Consider the following 13,115-nt stretch of genomic DNA (forward strand, 5'->3'; position numbering starts at 1 on the left):
TCGCGAGAGATCGCGGAATTGTGAAAAACCGCGGAATTGCGAGAGGCTGCAGAATCGCGAGAGATCGCGAAGAACCTCGGAATTGTGAATCATTACGAAATCACGAAAAAACGCAGATTGCGAGGCATTGCGGAATTGCGAAAAATTGGAGGATTGCGAGAGGGTGTGGAATCGCGAAAAATCGCGGAATCGCGGGATCACGGGAGATCGTGACATCGCGAGAGATCGCGGAATTGTGAAAAACCGCGGAATTGCGAGGCAACGCGGAATTGCGAGAGGCTGCGGAATCGCGAGAGATCGCGAAGAACCTCGGTATTGTGAATCATCACGAAATCGCGAAAAAACGCAGATTGCGAGGCATTGCGGAATTGCGAGAGGGTGCGGAATCGCAAAAAATCGCGGAATCGCGGGAGATCGTGACATCGCGAGAGATCGCGGAATCGCGAAAAACCGCGAACGGAATTGCGAGAGGCTGCAGAATCGCGAGAGATCGCGAAGAACCTCGGAATTGTGAATCATCACGAAATCGCGAAAAAACGCAGATTGCGAGGCATTGCGGAATTGCGAAAAATTGGAGGAATTGCGAGAGGGTGTGGAATCGCGAAAAATCGCGGAATCGCGGGAGATCGTGACATCGCGAGAGATCGCGGAATCGCGAAAAACCGCGGAATTGCGAGAGGCTGCGGAATCGCGGGAGATCGTGACATCGCGAGAAATCGTGGAATCGCGAGAGAATTGCGGCCGCGACAGCAGCTGAGGAAAGATGGCTCGAGGGTGGATGATTCGATTCCACTCGGAATCGTTCGCATCAAAGTAATCGTTCGCGACTCTGTACGCGGAGTGGTCGAACGTTGGATATTCGCGACGAAACAGGTAAACACACGCGGATGCGAATATTCGATATACGCGACGAGCGAGGAATATTGTTCTCCCGTGATTCGATAAATTAACGCGCGTCAAAGAACGCGAATATTTGCCGGGTTTTCAATGCGCGAGTTTCGGAGCTAATAGCACAGATTGCGGATATTGACAATTGCCAATGTAACGCGCGTTTAAATACGATATACATAAATCGCCATTCGAAATGCGTAAATAGAAATATACGAGCATGCATGATCGATAAAAGTCAACGGTAATTTTGCCGAAAGCACCTGTTTACTTTCGACAATTTCGAAAATAAAAAGTCCAAGACCAGTTACTTCGACGGTTTTAACGATTCCCGTGTTGAGGTATAATAAACTGAAGTCTGTAAAAGATGATGCCTTTTACGCGTGTATTTTCTTCGTATATTTTTATATCGCTTTACCGGGTAACGCTAAGGGTGCTAAAATGAGAGCAAAATCGGCCTTAACGATTATTTTTCCTTCCCAAAGAGATAAATCTAAAGAGTCGAGATACGTTGGAAATTATTCCAGCTTCCAAAGCTCCGGTTCCTCTTCCACGATATTAACCTGGCCAAACATGGGAGAGTCAACATTCGTTAACACATCGGAGCCTACATTAAACTCCATTAGGCATAATCTCGTGATTTCTATGCCCCTTACCTATCCGTAACCATCGCAGTCGCTATCGTTATTATCGTAATTAAATGCGAGTGCACGAGACCTGGAGTCGCACAACGAATCGTTTCCGCTTCCGGTAAACGGAGACGATCCAACGAGTTCGCCATCGCGCGCTGGGAACCTCTGTTTCCAGCCGTGAATTGATAAGCAACGGTTCCCAACTCGCTTCCACTGATAAAACCAGATTACGCGCCGCTGCGACGCGCGAGCATCTGGTGTCGTCTACGTTAACCTTGTTCTTCCGCGTTAACCTCGTTCGCTTCACAGAAACTGGTTGCACCGAGTCGATCCTCGAATCGAGCGAATCTTATTACACGGAAATTACGCGTGCCGGGTAACGAATACGAGCCGCGTTAATGCGCACCACTTTACGCCAAGTATTATAAGATATATACACATGCGACGTTGAAACGTGCAAGAACGCAAATTATCGGTAGCATCGTAAATGCAGGACGTAAAAATTTGAATTATACGAATAATATCGATATAAAATATATATTGTTTTAAATAAATAAAATATATCGGCTTCGTTGTGATAATTGTAAAATTAATAATTATTATTAACGAGTAAAGCAATAGTAGAGATAATAAAGCTTTCCGTTTTCGGAAAATACTATTACGTATATAGGATACACGTAGAACGCGAAAAAGTAGATTTGAAATCTCGCGCGCTAACCTCCAAAGCCTCACGGAACCGCGAAACGTAAAGGCAGCACGAATTAACGTTAACCTTGCCCGCCCGCGTTAACCTTGTTCGGTTTGTTCGAATCGAGCGTGCTGCTCGCCCACGTAGCCGGTAGGAGCCGTGAAAGTGATGTCACAGGTACATACGCGTCGCTCGTGCTCGCCGGCGAAATTCCATGTCGAGCAAATGATTTCGAAGAAACCCACGCGATAACCGTCTCTTTTCTTAGTCGAGAAATAACAACAAACCTTTCGATCCGAGTCAATGACCACACCTGTGGCGTTTGGCAACGTTGTGGGTGTGGACGCCACACGGACGTTCGAATAGCAAAGACGAAATGAAAAAGTGTAAATAACAGGACGAGCCTCGAAAGTCTGGCTCGTCTACGATTCCGAGAAATGGAGACATCCGTACTATTAACACCGAGTCGACCGTTTGTCCTTCCGATGTTTTCCAGATCGTTGAACGTTGTTGCCGGATACGTCGTGCTACGGTTAGTATATACGTCTTGTGCCTGTCCGAACACGCCGCCCTCGTGCTCCTAAAATATCCGCGCTAATATGGCAACGCGAGAAATACCGATTGTCCTCGCTAATCGTTCCTACTCTTCGATTCGAATCGCGTGGATATTATAACTCGACGTTGGTACGAGAGAAATTCAAAGCAAAAGAATAACTAAATGTCACTTTTTCGAATCGAATCGGAGTGTCGTGTCACTCCGGTCGGTAGCCAGTTACGATAACGTAGGTAAAATGGGTGTCGTACAACGCCATGCATGGTTGCAGACACGATTTAAAATATAGCTGTATGCGAACACTCACCGGAACGATGGTCCCTGCTCTCTCGCTGTCGTCTGACGATTTCGACGAATCCACGAGATCCGGCGAGGACGAGAAATCCTGTCGCACAAGCGTCACGCACTGTGTCAACCACGACGCCGATACTCTTACGACCGAGCAGCTTGAAGGAAGAAAGAAGTTGTGTCGGCGCACCACGGACGCACTCGTGTATTCGAACGCGTATCTCGAGTGCTGCACGATACGATATCGATGGGCCTCGGGCCGCCATGCACTGACTGTCGAGACTGCGGCCGCTTCTCGCGCATGTCTTCATCGAACGCGCGCGCATCTCCCGTTTCGAACGACCCATGGAATGCTGGGAGTTCGGCGCCGGGGCCATCTAGCGGTGAACAGCGGAAGCTGCGTGGATGTCTGCCGCGCTGTAATACGATAATAAGATACGCGTTAATGTTAATTCCTGCGATATATAAATTTATTATATGTACATATAAATATATCAGATAATCGACAAGAAGATATTATAAATGTAGAATTACAAATGATTTTCTACTGGTAAACCTATTATATTTTAATCTTGTCTGTTGGTAATAAATATTTGATAAAAAATAATGTCGTTTTACTTAACAATATTTGCAATTACGAACTTTAGGTAGATTCAATTATAAGAATATTACTATATATTCGTTGTTAACGTATATTAGAATTTTTTTAGCAGCTTCAAAGCATAACCAATGATAGATAAAGTAGAAAATCGTATGATTCGATAATCTTCGCTCGGCAAATAATCGCTTGACGAACATACTTCCTACAAATGCGAATATTACTGGAAATATTGGCATAAACAAAACAAACGGTTAACTTTCGACTCTTCACCTTTCGAGTTATTAATCAAAAAAGAAACCCAACGACAATTCGATTAAATTCGATTAAATTCGATCGAGAAGGAAATTATTAACCTTAAAAACAGAGTGGCATGAAAAGTGTAATGGATCACTCGTTAATTATAAATACATTATTAAGCGTTTCGTGCTTCCTGTTCGATCTGAATTTCAACGATGGAAAGAATTTATCGATTTTTAACCGAAATCTCGTACCACGGTTTGACCATAAATGTGAAGGACACGTAATACCGATCTCGGTTAAGTAGCCGGAAACATCTGTACTCCCGTAATGACCAAGGTACGCGTGGCCGTGTGAGTGCCGAAGAATCATACGTCCCAACATCATCGAACTAACGATCCGAGGAACGACTCTCACCTGGAACAGTCGCGGTCTTGCCTTCGCGGGTCGCACACGCGTCTTACCTCCGGTCGTACCGACTCCAAAATTTTCTCCGTTTCTTCTGCGATAAACCAATCATTATCTACAATTGTACGTATATAATCTCGTTTAGTATGGTACAATCGTTTCCGAAGTAAATCGCACGCATCGGTAACGATTTCGTCGATTAACATGCTCTTTGGTTAATAATAGAACGAATTCTGTACGAACATTTCTTTCACGTCGATTATCGCGTTTTGCTACTTTTGTCGAGTCATTATTTATCGATCGTATCATATTGCTAATAATTGGATTAATCGATACGCGCTTAACTCGACCGGCTCTTTTGCCTCGGTTATATTGCAATTGCTTGCAATACACTCGATGCCACTTTCCACGGAATAAATAGCTAATTACTGAATTCTAATTTTCGAAACGAACGGGTTTATCCGGAGGAAAATTGCTCTACCTCGTACAAGAACGTATTCGTCGAAATTATGACGTCGAATGAAGTCGTACACGCATATCGCGGATACGTGATAATCTATTTCTTCTTTTCGTCATGCGTCAACAGGGAAATATCTATGCTTTAAAAGCACCAACGGTGTGATTCCCTCGCTCAATTCCGAAATGGCGAAATATCGAGACCTGCTGCAGCTCTGCGTCGTCTTCGTGTGCTTCTTCGAGTTTATCGCGGCCGATGAACCGGTAGTAAAAATAAAAAATGGCACGCTGCTGGGACTGACCATGAAGACCAGAAAGGGTAGAGAGATCGCAGCGTTTCGAGGCATACCGTACGCGGTACCACCCCTTAACGAGCTCAGGTTCCAGGTAAGTTCGCAATTTTGTCGTTTCCAACGCGATGAGAAATTCCTTTGCATTCTGTAACATAATTTTAATTCGTATTTAAAATCTAATCGAAACATTCAATTCGATGGTTAATAACTTCTCTTATTAATTTCTCCATTAAATGAGGAATCATTTTTTATCCCTGCACGAGTGATTAAAATCACATTTATTAACTCGCCAGGAATATAATTATTTGAAGCTAGTGAATGGACGTTATTTAACAAATGCAAAAAAGTATATGCCAATGATGGGAATTATGTTAATTATATATTAAGGAAAATTATGGAAATTCTTGAGGAAACGTTTTTTTGAGCAGGTGTATCTGCTTACAGATGCGTCGAATTACATAAAAGATTTCCTAATGCCGCGAGATTTTCCTTGTTAATGATTCTATTGCAAAGTAGGAAAGAGATGCCTGATGAATACTTAACAAGTTACAAGTTTCAAAGTATTGCTACAAGAGTAGCATGACAGTGTACACTATTAACTCGACAGTTTATAATTATTATTAATAGACACGATTCATATTATTTACACATATGTCACGCTATACCAATGTAACTTTATTCCTTAAATAATGATATAAAAATCTATCTTTTTTGCTATCAACGAGGAGAATCTGACAATGAGTGAATTTGAGACCAGATGTTTCAGAATCTAGGTACTTTTACAGAGCTTCGCGTATTCTGATGATATTACATTTGGAATAAATTGAAATAAAATACCATAATCTATTCGTATTTGTAAACTTTTAAAACACGGAATCCAAGATGTTTCGACTATGACATGATGCAAATAATTTTCCCTTTGCACCATAATATTGGAACCTGTTTTCGTGAACGCTTCCACTGATGTAATTTTTCAATTTGTTACGAAATATATACACGAATATATCAAACAACTTTTACAACTCCTAAACTCGCTCTACTCGAAAGAGTTTACCTCCTCCCTGGATAAACCAGTAGTTATTCACAATAATTATACGGTGGTCAATCTACTCGATCAATCTTGTTACTTATTTAGGTTACATTCCAAATGTAACCAGCTCGAATATTTCTTCGATTAAAATGATATTACTCGAATAGCCTGTTTGAAAAACTCATATTTTTTCACGAGATCGCAAAATTGTCGTTTTCCCTCGCTATGAAACACGTGTCAGTGCGTTCTCGCCGTGTATTCTCTCTCCGAACATTTACATCAGAAGTTCACTTTCTAAACTCTCATTAGCCATATACAGTTTGCGTGGTTGATGTAAGGAAAAATTTCAACACTTTTATATCCATGTTTACACGGAACTCTTACGTGAACACCTTCACACGTATGTAATCTTAATCCGTATTAAGCACTGATTACCATTAAAAAGGTGACCGATATTACGCTAATTAATTTGCCAATACCTATTTCTGGTCGTACGATAAGGAGGCATATTTACGTGCAACATGTCAGGTTTATAATATCTAATCTCAACGATGCTTTGCAATATCTAATCTCAACGATGAAACTTAACAACAATGGGTACTTATTCGAAGGCACCGAAGCCAGCAAAAGCCTGGGAAGGAGTGCGATCTGCCAAGAAAGACGCTAACATATGCACCCAAAGAAACGTCTATGTTCACGATGACAACATCCTCGGTGACGAGGATTGCCTTTACTTGAACGTCTACACACCGAAGTTGCCCACTAAGGGTGGCGAATCAAAGGAAAGTTACCCAGTTATGGTTTGGATCCACGGTTGCGGTTGGATCTGTGGCGCAGGACACTCGGAATTCTATCACCCCAAATTCTTGTTGGACCACGATGTGATCCTCGTTACCATGAATTACAGGTGACAAATTTCCCTAATCGACGATATAACTAATATAATGATCACTGATTATCTCTAACAGGCTTGGACCGATAGGATTTCTCAGCACGGAGGACAAAGTGTGTCCTGGAAACAATGGATTAAAGGACCAGGCAATGTCCATTCGATGGGTTCATGAAAATATCGCTGCTTTTGGTGGCGATCCTAACCGTGTGACTATCTTCGGAGAAAGCGCGGGTGGCGCTAGTGTACACTATCACATGATGAGCGATTTGACCAGAGGTAATTTACAAATGATAGAACGGAGTTCGAAGATCAATAACCAGAACGAAAATGAAATTCAGCCCTTTGAACTCGGCGACTTTTTCGTTACAGGAAAATAGTAATTCGAAGAATTTCTGCCATAATGTCGACGATATTTTCAAAACAGTATACAAGAAATGCAAATTAATTGGAAAACGTAGAATTATTTTACCTAGATATCCCATGAGTCGTTGGGCAATTTTAAATTCGAGATATTAATTAACAACGATCTTTAGAATCTGATTAAATGATGACCGTCAGTCGCCATTAGATAAAATTTCGAAAATCGATATTAATTAATATGTCAAATTTAAGACAATGTAACGAACTATGTGTGCGAACTATCGAAATCAAATAATTCTAAGTGTTAATTATTATACGATTTCTTATTTATTACTGAAAGAAATATCGCCAACTTTATAGCAGAAAATCTTTGAAATCTTACTCGTCTTCAGCCAAAAGATCGTCGAGTGCAAAGGGTTAAGTATATCGGAAATATTTTCGTGATTTCGTTAGCAGCTCGTTGAAATCGTCTTACATACCATAATGCATATGAACATATTACATTCCATTTGGAAGTAATCGCATTCTTACGTATTGCACTATACCGAGTACAAAGAAAGGTATTTACACTACGTAACGTGCTACATACCAAATAACTTGTATGAAAACCTTGATTCTATACTAGCTATCTTAGAAGATAATTCATCGCACATGATTGAAACGGACACCTGGTACATCGAGTAGGCGTGTAACAAAGTCAGACTTTTCGAACGGTGATTACCTGGGCTCATAAAATTTAACGGATGCCGTAAAAAAAAATTACTCTAGCATTTAATCAACTGTGAAATCCATTTACTCGGTATCCACAACGGAATCATTGGCAAAAGTTAAAACTACCAAGTTTACATCTCATTTAGATCTAACAGAATTGCGACAGAACCAGTGCACAGAAATAGCTGTCTTTTATGAGTTTCGAATTCGCTTGCAATTACCATTTTCTCGTATAAGGCACGGATAATTGAATGTTTCAAAGTTCCTTCTTTGCAGTTACAACAAAACGCACGATAAGTTTGAAATAACGCAATGCAAACATCCGCCATGAACATTTTCGCGGTTCGAAATCCACTTTACGTTAATTACGACATAATTCTCGTGATTAAACGACCTTTAAACATGGAGTCTCATAACAGGTGCCAATTAGGCATGCGAATAATAAAAATAAATTATCGCGTATCAGAATTCCCACAAACGCTCGTTTTGAATTCGAGATGAGTTTGCGGGGAAGAACGTAGTCTAGAAATGTCTTTCAAGGTCGATTTCCAAGGAGAGATGAAAAGTCTAATTACATGTCCCCGTGGAATAGACCTATTATCCATTGTATCTGAGGATCTTCGATGGTCGGGAAAAAATATTACATAATTTTAGTCGTGACGCGTGTGCTCTGAAACAGGACTTTTCCAACGCGCGATCTCTCAAAGCGGTAACGGGCATTGTCCGTGGGCCATGGCGAAGCCCGGTTCAGCGAAGAAGAAGGCATCGAAGGTGGCTGAACTCTTGGGTTGTCCTTCGAAAAACTCGAAACAGCTCGTCGACTGTCTGCGAAAGAAGAATGCCGTCGATATTATCGCAACCGATCGTTCTTTCCAAGTAAGTGCAATTATCCTCCTCGTTGTTACTTTGGGCTATCTGTTCGAACAGGACTATATCCGTGAGCCAATTATGCAATTTAAAATTCACGATTATACGTTCGGGTATATTATTCGCAACATTGTTTCATGCAGAGGGTAACGTGTATATCCATAATAATCGTACAGGATAAAAATTAGACCGCTCGAAGCGGGGATATTAAAAACAATTGCTCCACTAAAAATACACTGCACCGGTCTACCGGCAACCTTCGAGAAAGTGCCAAAAATAAGAACCACTTAAAATACTCGACATTCTTTCGGCAGCCATTCCAGGCTGTGATCTTTAATTAAGGATAAACGGTGTAACGCGAATATCGAGTCACTGTACCAAGAAAGGGGAATACGACTGATATATAATTTCGGAAATTATAGTTTATCTCCTGCCATCGAGAACCTTTTAATAAATAACTGCTTTAATTATCGTCACGTATAATTCACGTGTCACGATGCTTGTCCGTCTACGTCGTATCATCTCGCATCTGCGAACTGCCATACGCTGCTGTCAGCTATCCAATCGACGAGGTTTACGATCCGTTGAATTTAGTCACGCCAAGACATTTTCAGCCGGGCATTTAACGAATAAACCGGTAAAATGAAAGCGGCCTTATATCTCTCGCATATCCGATGCAGCGTGAAACGCAACGTCTGGTTAATGTCAATTTAATCTGGATTTACCAACACGATAATTCCCCTTGCACCCGATAATCCAGATCAATTTTACGCCTTTCGATCAGCAATTCTATCGAGATTTATCCGGACTGGATCATCGAAAAAATGCGAATCAAGTTATTTCGTAAGCGAATTAAGTGCGATAATTCGAGCAGTGTTCACCTTTTCGTGCGAATTTTCTAAATTCGCGAAATAAAATGTTAACGAGGTTTCTTAAATTCCTTCTCTCGATAAACGTGTTACACGGGTTAACCAGATACGTATCTGGTGAAACGAGTTCTGATTAACAAGATTTTACCGCTTATGCGCTGATAATTACACGGGACGCGGAGCCTTGGCATTGAAATGGCACACTACGCGTCTAGAACCATAGAGGGTCACGTTTGTAAATTGATTCTTATTATATAAGCGTGCACCTCGATAACTGGAACGAGTAAAAACGCAGGTACTACGCGATTTCGTAATACGTAATGGCGCTATTATAACGCCGATACCTTGCATTCCATGTTCCCCGCTAAATATTTATTCATCTTTATGGAACATTCGTACGTCCGTTGTTATTCGTGTCAATATTCGCAATCCTCCAAGTCTCCGATGGAAATTTTTCATTTCGTGGCTATATTTACACCGACGCGTTTAGTTGATTTCCATAAACGCGATACTTGGCAAATCGAAATGAATCTTTGAATAAAAGTTAACGCGATAAATCTGACGGATCGGTACGAATCTGGTTAACTCGTTCAACGATTTCTTTCAATCGGGAACTGACTCAGAAGCTGGTTCAAACAGAAACGTAACACGATAATCCATTGTTAATTACGGTACCAACTTGTGGAAAAACCAGTTTCGTGCATTCCTGAACGTGCATTCTGTGGTCGCAACGATTGAAAATCACAGTCCATGTGACTCCTTTTAATCGCTATGTTTATGAGCGACGAGCAGACACGAGCGAGGAGGAAACTGAAACTATAAGATGGGAACAGTTCGAAGACAGGGAAGTCGGTTATAGCACGACTGGAAGTGAAAGCGGATACAATACGTAGCTATAACTCGAGCGTATTGGCCAGCATAGACTTGCTACCTCCGTGACGCACCTTCCGAACGCGTTTCACGTAGATTTGAGTAAAATGTCGATCGAGCTGGGGACTTTGAAGGAACGTGGTTTCTCTTTCCCAAGGATAATCTGTTTTCCATATGTAACGAAAGAACTGAACCGAAACTCTCGATTTTTTATGACACAGACAACGCCAATACCGCGTCGAATGGAGAAAACTCGCGTTCACGGAAAGAAGCAAGTATCGCTTTGAAATTATGGCATCTAGTTTCCTCGTTTTTATCAGCATCGAACGATTACCTTCACGGTTCTTTTATTGTAAAAGATAACATATAATAAGATAATATTGTAGAAAGACGGTAAAAGATTGCTTCGAGTTAAAAATATCTCTACGGATAATTACATCTATACGATACACCTATTTCGAAATAGGTATAGTTTATCGATTGACAGCGTATAGAGAACGTTTGACAACCGTTCGATTCATTTTTGTAATTATGTCTAAAGAAGACGACAGAATAGCCCGGTGTTCTTCAGCAACGTAGAGACACGAGAACCTAATCTCTCTTTCTATTTTCTATTTTCTATTAGGTATTCGAATTAAAAATATCTGTACCTACTTCGAAACAGATATAGTTTATGGATTGACAGCGTATAGAGAACGTTTGACAACCGTTCGACTCATTTTTGTAATTATGTCTAAAGAAGACGACAGAATAGCCCGGTGTTCTTCAGCAACGTAGAGACACGAGAACCTAATCTCTCTTTCTATTTTCTATTTTCTGTTAGGTATTCGAATTAAAAATATCTGTACCTACTTCGAAACAGATATAGTTTATGGATTGACAGCGTATAGAGAACGTTTGACAACCGTTCGACTCATTTTTGTAATTATGTCTAAAGAAGACGACAGAATAGCCCGGTGTTCTTCAGCAACGTCGACGCACGGGAACCTAATCTCTCTTTCTACTTTCTATTAGGTATTTGGTTACTGTCCGATGATACCCTTCAGACCGGTAATTGAACCTGTTCACCCTAGTGCTTTCCTAACGGAAGATCCCGCAGTTTCGTCGAAGCAGGGCCGTCTGTTAGACATACCATGGATGACAGGAATTACGTCGGAGGAAGGAGCCCTTGTAGCACCAGGTATTTCCAGATTAAACGCAGGATTTCTTGTTAGGCGTGCATCGTGTGCGATTGCTTTTTTCTTGTCAACTTTATCGATCTTCGCGCCACGCTCACGCTTCAACTCTTTGGGGCACGCTGGGATTAAAAGTGTCAAGCATGGTGGGACAGTTTTAGTCTTTAGTTTAACGTCTTATTTACGTAAAAATTTATGCGATTCCTTTATTAGTAAAAACATGCGAATTTTGTTTCGTCTAAAGCGCAATAAAATTCCTGTGCAACGTGGGTCTATCTAATTATCCGAAGTCCTGTGCCGCAAAGAGTTAAGCCTACATTTTCGTTGTCAGGATTATACGAACGGAACAACGGGGCTTTGATTAAGAAGCTGGACAAAGACTTCCTCGACATCGCACCGATAACGTTGCTGTTCGGTGAAACGTGTGCCAAAGGCGAAGAGAAACGCCTGGCCTCCGAGATACGAAAATTCTACTTCGGCGAGGCCCCGATAGACAATTCTACGCGATTCAAAGTGATCGATGTGAGTATGCGTTTACATAAATTAGAATTTTTAATTCGCATGGTGAATTACAACCACGTTCCCTGTGTACGCTCGCTACCGGGATCATTGACACGCGCACATGGAATTTTACATTTGCGTGACAAAGGCCACCGGCTAGATCGCGATCCGAATAAGATACCGGCCGGTAGAAGGAGCCACGATCTTCGTTCGAGTCAACATAGAACGCTAATGAATGATACGCTTTGGTAGATCTGCGGTTTCGCGTGGCTGAATTTTCATTTTTCACTTGCTCAATCCCGCACACTCCGTGCACTCGAATAACTCGCAATATCTCGCAGATGTACAGCGACGCTTGGTTCACGCACGCAGCTCGTACTTCCATTCGCGCCTATCTCGAGAAGCAGTCTTCTCCCGTGTATTCCTACTATCTCGCATACAAAGGAAGCGCATCGTTCAGTATGATATTTGGCGATCCGACCAAGGATTACGGAGTGTCGCACGCGGATGAACTCCAGTATCTGTTCCCTGTCGGGGAGCAGTTGTTCAAGCACATACCGCTCAGCAAGCAAGACCACAAGATGATCGATATCGTTACGAGTCTTTGGTACAACTTTGCCAAATCTGGGTGAGTATCATCGGCAAGCAGTGCCAAATATCTGCTCCGGATTAACCCTTTTGCTACGATGGGTGTCGTTTAGTTATTATATTAATATAGGAAGAATTAATGTTCGTGGCATTAGTATCCTTTGGCATTTGGGACCAAGTCTTTTGAAAGAAAAAAGAAAGGGAAAGA

At 41.6% G+C, this 13,115-nt stretch overlaps 1 protein-coding gene across 1 annotated transcript in view; it reads left to right on the forward strand.

Annotated features, from left to right (window-relative positions):
* The first annotated feature begins 4,297 nt into the window (after positions 1-4,297).
* The window catches only part of LOC108553760 (venom carboxylesterase-6), a 10,523-nt gene continuing 1,705 nt past the window's right edge, over positions 4,298-13,115 (forward strand). Inside the window, exons 1-8 of the mRNA XM_017908791.1 lie at positions 4,298-4,418; positions 4,882-5,138; positions 6,686-6,981; positions 7,043-7,242; positions 8,717-8,913; positions 11,658-11,823; positions 12,150-12,340; positions 12,661-12,947. Coding sequence (XP_017764280.1) covers positions 4,938-5,138; positions 6,686-6,981; positions 7,043-7,242; positions 8,717-8,913; positions 11,658-11,823; positions 12,150-12,340; positions 12,661-12,947 — 1,538 coding nt within the window. The 5' untranslated portion in view covers positions 4,298-4,418; positions 4,882-4,937. The remainder of the gene's footprint in view (positions 4,419-4,881; positions 5,139-6,685; positions 6,982-7,042; positions 7,243-8,716; positions 8,914-11,657; positions 11,824-12,149; positions 12,341-12,660; positions 12,948-13,115) is intronic.

Source organism: Eufriesea mexicana, unplaced genomic scaffold (genome assembly GCF_001483705.2).
Source record: "Eufriesea mexicana isolate 0111107269 unplaced genomic scaffold, ASM148370v2 scaffold22, whole genome shotgun sequence".
In the NCBI taxonomy this organism is placed as follows: domain Eukaryota; kingdom Metazoa; phylum Arthropoda; class Insecta; order Hymenoptera; family Apidae; genus Eufriesea; species Eufriesea mexicana.